This window comes from Malurus melanocephalus, unplaced genomic scaffold, assembly GCF_030028575.1.
Source record: "Malurus melanocephalus ecotype Western Australia unplaced genomic scaffold, MMel_1.1 scaffold_243, whole genome shotgun sequence".
Classification (NCBI taxonomy): Eukaryota; Metazoa; Chordata; class Aves; order Passeriformes; family Maluridae; genus Malurus; species Malurus melanocephalus.
In genome coordinates, this window is record NW_026623475.1 from 442592 (window position 1) to 451905 (window position 9314).

General features: G+C 52.4%; 1 protein-coding gene across 1 annotated transcript; it reads right to left on the reverse strand.

Annotated features, from left to right (window-relative positions):
• Positions 1 to 5506: 5506 nt before the first annotated feature.
• Positions 5507 to 7057, reverse strand: KCNA10 (potassium voltage-gated channel subfamily A member 10). The gene has a single exon (XM_057375240.1). The coding sequence runs from the start codon at positions 7055 to 7057 to the stop codon at positions 5507 to 5509; it is 1551 nt and encodes a 516-aa protein (XP_057231223.1).
• Positions 7058 to 9314: the final 2257 nt, after the last annotated feature.

Consider the following 9314-nt stretch of genomic DNA (forward strand, 5'->3'; position numbering starts at 1 on the left):
ACCCAACCAAACCCAACCAGACCCCAACCAGACCCAATCAGACCCCAATCAGACCAACCAGACCCCAACCAAACCCAACCAAACCCAACCAGACCCAACCAAACCCCAATGAGACTCCAACCAGACCCAACCAAACCCCAATGAGACTCCAACTGGACCCAACCAAACCCCAACGAGACTCCAACCAGGCCCAAGCAGACCCCAAGCAGACCCCAACCATGGCCTTGGGTACAAATAAAGAGTTGGTGGCTCTGAGCTGGTGGCTGCAGATTTATTTCTGATGGAATGGCGGGAGTTGGGGAGGAGCTGATGTTCACCAGCTGTTTGTGGGGCCATGGARCATTTGGCCACCATGGTCCTGTCTCCTTCTTTGGGAACTGTGACCACTGCGGGGCTGATGGGTGGAAGTCAAGATTGGCTCATTTTTGGGGTGAGTGATCCTGGAACCCCCAAATTTCCACCCAGAGAGGCTGAACTCACCACCCAGACACAAACCATCCCAGAGCACAACCCTGCAGACCTACAGCCACATCCCACCAGTGCCTGGTAGCTCTCCATTCCTGGGTACAGGGCTTGTTCCCACTTTCCCTGTGTGGAGTCTGACAGCCCAAAGCCACCTCAGGGCATGAAGTCCTCTGGAAGGATGTGGCTTAGTTGGAGGTGTCCCTTGGGCCACCCAAGAGAGCAGGAAAAGCCTCTCACCCAGTTCCTCCCATCGTGAGGCTTTTACAGAAGCACAGAACCTTCTTAGTTCCCATTTTTTGTGAGGAAATTACCTCCATCCACATCCAAGCCTGTTAAAAATGGAAGCTGCCTCTTTCCAGGGAGCAGCTGCAGTGGAATGGCTCAGCAGGAAGGCAGGGACAGAGATCCAAATCCCTGCTGAGTCCTCATTTCTGCAGCGCTGAGGGACAAGGGACTGTTTGAGTTATTTACTGATAAATGAGGCTCGGTCACCGGTGGGGCCGGGAGATTCCGTACCCAGTGGGAACCGGGATGTGGAGGGAGATCCGGGTGATCGGGGTTGGAAATTAATTATTGTCTTCTGTCACTGTGCAAAAACTGAGCTGAGTCTAAAGGAGGATGTGGTGTGGGATGGTGGGACTGGGGGATTCCCCCCCCCCCCCCCCCAGCTCCCTGGGATCTCACACCCCTGGGATCCCAAATCCATGGGATCTCACACCCCTAGGAACCTCCACCCCTGAGATCCCACACCCCTGAGATCCCACATCCCTGAGATCCCAAATCCCTGAGATCCCAAATCCCTGAGATCCCACACCCCTGAGATCCCAAATCCCTGAGATCCCACATTGCTGAGATGTCACACCCCTGGGATCCCACATCCCTGAGATCCCACATCCCTGAGATCCCAAATCCCTGAGATCTCAATTTCCTAGGATCCCAGATCCCTGGGATCCCACACCCCTGAGATCCCAAATCCCTGAGATCCCAAATCCCTGAGATCCCACACCCCTGAGATCCCAAATCCCTGAGATCCCACATTGCTGAGATGTCACACCCCTGGGATCCCACATCCCTGAGATCCCACATCCCTGAGATCCCAAATCCCTGAGATCTCAATTTCCTAGGATCCCAGATCCCTGGGATCCCACACCCCTGAGATCCCAAATCCCTGAGATCCCAAATCCCTGAGATCCCACATCCCCTGAGATCCCACACCCCTGCGTTTCCCTGGTGGGAATCTCTTGCATCTCTTCCCTGGGAATCTCTTCCCTGGTTGGGTCACTCTTGCACAGGAGTGACCCAACCCCAAATTTCGGGCACGTGGGGTTTGCCCTCAGCTCCATGGCAGGAATTTTCTCGTTGTGAGCAACAAGAACTGAGGCAGACGCAGCAGGARCCGTGACCCCAAGGATCAGCCCCCCAGGGGCCAGCCCGGCCAGGATGGACGAGCCTGGAGCAGCAGCCAGGGGCTGGAGCTCTGCTTTCGGTGATCAGGATGGGTGTGGGATGTTTTTTCCTGATTTTTCCAGGSAGGACCATCATCCCAAATGCTGTGCCAGGGGGCAGTTCCCAAATCCTCCTCCTGCGCTGGTGCTGAGAATTCCGGGCTTCCTCCACGGGCTGGGGCAGCCTTTCCCACACGTGTGTTCGCATTCCAGTAAAGGAATAAACCAGCAGAAAGCTTCCAAGAGGGAATTGGAGAGCGGGAAACGCGTCGGGACGGGGAAATGCCGATCCTGGAGTGCCATCTCCTGGCTGCAGTGCCAAACCTGAGCTCCGGGATGATCCTGGATGCTCCGGGATACTCCGGAATGCTCCGGGATGCTCCGGGATGCCCTGGGATGATCCTGAATGCCCTGGTTGTACAGGATGCTCCATCCTAGAAGTGCCCAAGGCCAGGTTGGATGGGTTTGGAGCACKCAGGGACAGTGGAAGGTGTCCCTGCCCATGTCAGGGGTGGAATGGGATGAGCTTTAAGGTCTCTTCCAAYCCAAACCATTCTGGGATTCTCAGGAATTTCAGCTTAAAGGAGGGAGATGCTTCTACCTGCAAATATTTCACACCTGGCCACAGGTTCTGTCTTGCTCCAAGGATTAAAAATGGCCAGGAGACCTTTTTGATAAAGCAAAGAGGTTTCTTGTCTTCTTTTAGCTTTTTCTGAGGCAAAAAAAAATCAAGAATGGATTCAACCTCTGCAGAGAAGGAAATGATAGATTGGCTCATTAGGGCTTGACTCCAGATCAGGGCATTTACTGAGGGCTTTTTATGGATTTCATTGAGCTTTGAGCTTTGGGCCTCTGTTTGGGAAGGGACAAAGCTGCAAATTGAGCAGGAAAATGTGGTTTCTGGCACGTTTTTACTAAGCACCAGCTGAGTGTTGACACTGGGAATTCATAGCCCGGTTTTCCTCCTCTTTAGGGCAAATTGGAAATCAGTGRATGTGTCTGGAGAGGTTTGATGGCCCTGACCCTGTTCCCGTGGCATCAGTCAGGGATCCCCCTTGGACCTGGCCTCCCAYGATGGATGGTGTGAGCCAAACTGCAGAGTTTGTCCTCTCACAGAGCTGAGGATTTGTCATTATCTGTTTTCCAGAGCAGCTGGGGCTTCCCCTGGATCCCTGCAAGTGTCCAAGGAGAGKCTGGACRGGGTTTGGAGCACCCTGGGATGGTGGAAGGCGTCCCTGCCCATGGATGAGCTCTAAGTTCCCTTCCAACCCAAACCATTCTGGGATTCTATTTTGCCCCATGTGTCAACCTTCCCACACAAAATTCCCAGCTGGAATTGTGTTGCCATGGAGCAGCACAAAGCCAAGAACAAAAAGCTGAGTCCAAGTAAACAATCTTTTCTTCATGCCAGACTTCAAAGCATTTATTCTTTTGTTTGAGGATAAAGTTTACAAGTTTGTAAGAATCAGGTCCGTCCATCCATCCATCCATCCATCCATCCATCCATCCATCCATCCATCCATCCATCCATCCATCCATCCATCCATCCCTGTCCATCTGTCCGTCCATCCATCCATCCCAGCACCATTACGTGTCCATATTTGCAGGAAGAATGGAAATGTGCTCATGGCTGATCAAGTTGAACATTTCCCAGCCCAAACCTCCTCATCAGATTTTTTTTCATGGTGATTTCCCAGGGAAAAAACAGCGAAAGTGCTTCAGATTTGAGAGGTTGGGAGAGAATCTGGGGAGAGGAGCAATAAAAATACAAAAGAATGGAAAAATTCAGGTTTTCTAGAGGAAAAGGAGAAAGAACCTGCAGTGAAATAAAAACGTGGAAGAGCTGCTGGAGAGAATTGAGACGGGAAAATAGAGGAGCTGGGAATGTTGGAGTGCTGTTCCCAGCTGTACCCAGCTGTGCCTCCTCCAGCTGTGCCTCCTCCAAGTGTCCCCATGGATGATGAGAACTTGGCACAGTGGGAGGGAGATTAAATATCTCTGACAGCTTCTCCTGTCCCAGATGATCCAGTGAGGATTGCAAGGGATGGGGAAAACGATGGTGGAAGGATGGGAATAAAACAACAGGGAGAGCACGTGAAAAGTGGGATTTGTCCCAGAGGGGAAAGGAATTGCACTGGTCGTGTCTCAGATTCATCTCCTGGGGTGCAAAACACCTCATTGCAGAAAGACAGTGCACAAAAGCCCCAAAACAAAAAAAAACAACCCCTTCCAAGCAGGGGTGTGGGATTTCTGCCACAGGGAAAATCCCAGTGAGTCCAAACCCGCATTTTCCAACAGAGCAGTAGCAATAAATGTAATCCCTGCTCCAGCAGTGCTTTCTGAATGAAATTGCAGAGCAGAGATGCTGGCACGTTGTGTAATGATCGTGGGGATCCGTCAGGAGATGAGACATCCGTGCAGCAGGTGTGGAATATCAGAGAGGATGAGAAGCTGCATGAGAAGCTGGGATTTTAATGGAGGCAGAAACATCAAAAAAWWAAAAAAAAAAAAAARAAAAAGCCGAGTGAAACGRTGAAGTGGGAACAAAATGTTTTTGTCAGAAGAAAACCTGCTGGCATTGGAAAGAACAGCAAAATGAGCTGCTGCTGGCTGCTGCCACCCAAAGTGCCACTGGAAATTTGCATTTTTAGGAAATCAGAAGTGCCTTGTTGCAGCAGGGAGYGGAGCTGTCAGGAAATGTTGGCTCTCATCGCTCTGTGCCCCCTTCGCAGCACCAGAAGTGCCAATAAAAGCTGCAAGGTCACRGTGGCTCATCCCCAGGGTTGTTTGTACACCAGATAATGAGCGTTTGCTGCAGGAGAAATCCTATTCCCCCTCTCAGAGCTTGGTTTTCCAGCAGAAACCCCGGCGGGCTTTGAGGCACAGTGCCCTGGACCTTCCTGGTCACCACCCCCTAATCCCCCACCTGCTGCCCTGGGTCCATCCCTCACTGCCCACCCTGCTGTGCCAGCAAAATTAATTGGTCAGGCARACCAGGGAACTGGTCCAGCTAAAAATATCCCTCCTCATTTCTTTTTACCAGCTTGTTTTTCAGTCCGAGCTGTCCCAGGTCTGGGAATTTGTCAGACCCCCGGATTTGAAGGGGTGGGTGGGGAGGAACTGCTTAAAATGGGTTAAGAAGAGCAGGGAGCTGCACCCACCTTCATCCCTGGACAGCTGGGTGTCACCAAGCCAAGCATTTCAYGTAATTTTGCCCTTTTTCCTCTCTGGTAAATCTCCGGAAAAAAATCTCTGTGTGTGTGTGGAATTCCACTCTGACACCACGGATGGAGAAGAGAAATGTCAAGCAGATGAGCATCAAATAAAAAACACCAGACCGATGGGCAGGGCAGAGAGATAAGAAAGATGGTATTTATTTGAACAGCCACAGGAAATCAGAGATTGAAAAACGTCTAGAAAAAAAAAAAAAAAAAAAAAAAAAAAAAAAAAAAAAAAAAAAAAAAAAAAAAAAAAAAAAAAAAAGCAGCAGCACATTTGGTTTTTAAGAAAAAAAATAAAATCACAGCATGCAGATGTTGGATACGTTTTCCAGCCAATCCCATCTGACCGTGCTCAGTCCCTGAGGGCCTCAACCCTCATTTTTTGGCCTTGTCTCGAGGGTAACCCCCATTGGTCTTATTGAGYGACTCCATGCTGCCGTTGCCTGTGGCCACGCTGGCCAGCAGCCGCTCCACCTCCCCGGGCAGGATCTGCTTCTCCTCGTTCTCCGTCTCGCGGTGGTAGAAATAGTTGAAGTTCGAGACGATGACGGGCACGGGGAGGGCGATGGTCAGCACCCCCGCGATGGCACACAGAGTCCCCACGATCTTCCCTCCCAAGGTGGTGGGACACATGTCACCGTAGCCCACGGTGGTCATGGTCACCACGGCCCACCAGAAACCRTCGGGGATGCTGGAGAAATGGGACTGCGGCTCATCGACCTCGGCGAAGTAGACGGCGCTGGAGAAGAGGATGACGCCGATGAAGAGGAAGAAGATGAGCAAGCCCAGCTCCCTCATGCTGGCCTTGAGGGTCTGGCCCAGGATCTGCAGCCCCTTGGAGTGCCGGGAGAGCTTGAAGATGCGGAAGACCCTGACGAGGCGGATGATCCGCAGGATGGCCAAGGACATGTTCTGCTGCCCGTTGAGTTCGCTCTGCTGGATCAGCTCGGTGGTGAGCGTCACGAAGTAGGGGATGATGGACACGATGTCGATGATGTTCATGATGTTCCTGAAGAACTCGGTCTTGCTGGGGCACACAACAAAGCGGACAAAGAGCTCGAAGGAGAACCAGACGATGCAGGCGGTCTCTACGACGAAGAAAGGGTCCGTGAAGGTGCTGTGGGCCAGCAAGGTGTCTGTCACGTTCTTAGAAAGCTCCTGGGCTGACTTAAACTCCCTCTCCTCYCGGAACTCCGGCAGGGTCTCCATGCAGAAGATAATGATGGAGATRACGATGACCAGGACGGAGACCAAAGCCACGCCCCTGGCCGCRCTGGAGCTTTCGGGGTACTCRAAGAGCAGCCAGAACTGCCTGTGAAAGTCATTGGTTGGTAAGAGGGTCTCAGGATCCTTGATGAACCCTTCATCCTCCCGGAACTGGTCCATGGCTTCATCACCCAGCTCRTAGAAGGTGATTTCATCAGCAAAGACGTCGATGGGGACATTGGCCGGGCGCCGTATTTTGCCCCCGGACTGGTAATAGTACAGGATCCCATCAAAACTGGGCCTGTTCCTGTCAAAGAAATACTCGTTCCTCATGGAGTCGAAGTAGCGCATCCTCTTTTCCGGGTCCCCGAGCAAGGTGTCGGGGAACTGGTCGAGGGTCTTGAGCCGCGTCTCAAATCTCAGCCCGGCGATGTTGATGATGACTCGYTGGTCCCCCTCATCCATGCCCACCCTCTCCCCCACCAGGTGGTCGCTGAACTCGGCGGAGAACCTGGAGAAGATGGTCTCATTGTTGGCRTTCTCGCTGTTGATGAGGATCCGCAGGTTGGACAGCAGGTTGGCGCAGCTGGGGTGGCCTTTCCGCGACTGCCCGGCAGGGCTGAGGTCGTTGGAATAGCAGGGATCCTCCACGATCTGATCGGCGTTGTCGAAGCTGACCAGTGCCACCTCCATCTCCTTCCAACTGGCCACGTCCATCATACGCTAATCAGCTCAGCAGCAGAAATCCCCGCGGCGGGCACCGGCTGCCTGCGTCTTTCCCACGCTAGGAGGATCTGCAAGGGACAGYGACACAGAGCTGAATTGTGCACGAGCTGAGCAGAGCTGAACAAACCTGAGGTCACACAATCCTGGTTTGGCTCTTTTTTTTTAATGGAAACGTTAATGCCATTGACTGGCAAAGTGACGTCCAGCGAATTGCTGGTCTTTGGAATCTACAAACCCTTTTGGCATGGTTTCATCATTGTTAAACCTCCCAAAACCACCTGCAGCAGGCAAGGATGAAAGGGCAGGCAGGGGCAGAGGATGGGGGTGAACCCACGGGTCCCACCCACCATGTCCCCAGAGCAAGGGGCCATTTCAGACATTTCCAGGTGTGGATCCAAAGTTCAGAGCAGGATTTGGAGGTTTTAAACACAGCTGTCCCAGTCAAAAGCAACCCTTGATCCAGGTGGGGGAGGCACTGGGTCAAACCCCAGAAGGTTCTGAGCCCGTTGCAGTTGGGTCAACCAGTGTTTGGAAACAATTCCCAAAGCAGGAGCAGTGCTGGAATTTGGGGAGTGCAGCCCAGGAGGAGAAGGACATGTCCACCAGGCTTGGAGAACTTTGCTCTGGGGAGAGGGGTGGGAAGAGGACCCCTTGTCTCCATCCAGACCTTGGGATAGGCAGAGGAYGGGGTGACATCCTCTAGACCTGTCCTAGTCCTCCTCCACTATAGCCCTGATATTCCCAGCCTCAGGAAGATCAGGACTATGCACTGGGGTCACTTGGAGAGCACCTTTCAGGCCATGGGGTGGGGTATTCCCCAGCCCAGCTCAGAAGAGTCACCACATCTCCAAATATTGCCGGACGCACATTTCCCCACACACCACCAGCATCATTCTCAGCTCTGCGAACTCGGAAAGGAGCCTGGGGACCAGAGCAGGTTGTGGAGCTGGGAAATTGCCTGTCCTGCCTCAGAGACAAATTTAGGTGTTAGCAGGGAACAGCTCTGAGGAGATTTGCCCCAAAATGAACTTTCCAGGTAAGCTCAACGCCCTGATTTATTTCCCCTCCAAACACATTTCCCAGACATGAGACACCGCAGGAGGACACGTGGAGCTGCTCTGCGTGACCGCTGCTCACCAAGGGCACTCTGCCTTTCTTACCCAGCCAACTTCAGCGAGAGGGACACAAAAAACCCAAATGCCCTCGGCTGCCAGGAATAGCAACACAATTGAGGCCACGGAGCAGCGGCGGCGGCGCCGGGGCCGGTCCTGCCATGAGGATGGTCCCCAGTGCAAGGTTTGATTCCCAGCGCTGGACTGAGCTGCTCCCTGTGCCTCCACCTCCCTGTTTCACAGGAATAATTTGGGATGTGAAGCTTTTCCTCCCCAGAAGMAGCTGGATCTGTCTGTGCTGACACACAGCTGGGAAGGAAGAGCCAAAATCMCAAATCTGCTGCAGAAATGGGTATGAACATCGGGGCTTGCTGCAAATCCTCCCTCTCCTCCTCTCAGATTTACACCAGRACTCAGTGCAGGAACCAGAATCCATATCCCACATGAGGCTCACCCTYGCTCTCTCCTCAGCTGAGCAGATTCTGCATTTGTGGACAAATCCTACAATTTATCATAAGCTATTTACAGACCAGGTTTCTTTGCTTAAACTGAAGGCACAGAGCTCTGCTCTTCTTAGGGATCGATCCCTGTAGAGCTATTTCAGGCTGGTTTGATGCCCAATTTCCCACTTGGGGACACGCACAGAGGAGTAAKTGGGGCAAGGGACTGAAGTAATGCCTGGAGGAAGAAGCCACCAGTATGGTTGTGTCCCCAAAGTGACCTCAGGCAAAGCTGGGGGGTGTCAAGACTCCAAACCCATCCTTCAGCCCCAGCCTTGAGCAGCTCAGACATGGCCAAGGTGCAGCTGCTCCCCTTGGGGCTGGATTCACCCCAGGCTGGGCTTTTTGGTGGCTCTGAGAGAAGCTGGTGCTGGCAGGAGGATTTGTGGCAGCAGAGCAGCAACCCAGAGCCGAGGATGACCCTGGTTCCAGGAGCACCAGGAGGGAGGCAAAGGGATTCTGCAACAAGGTTGGCCCAAAAAAAGCTTTTTCGAGTCTTTCAAGGGAAAAACTAGCATTAAAGGAAAGAAGAAAAGCAGCACACATTACCCATTCTCATTTCTTCTTAATATAAATCCCATGATGATTTTTAAATCAGAATAAAATGAAGTTTGAATCAGAGTTTAGTATTCAGTGGCA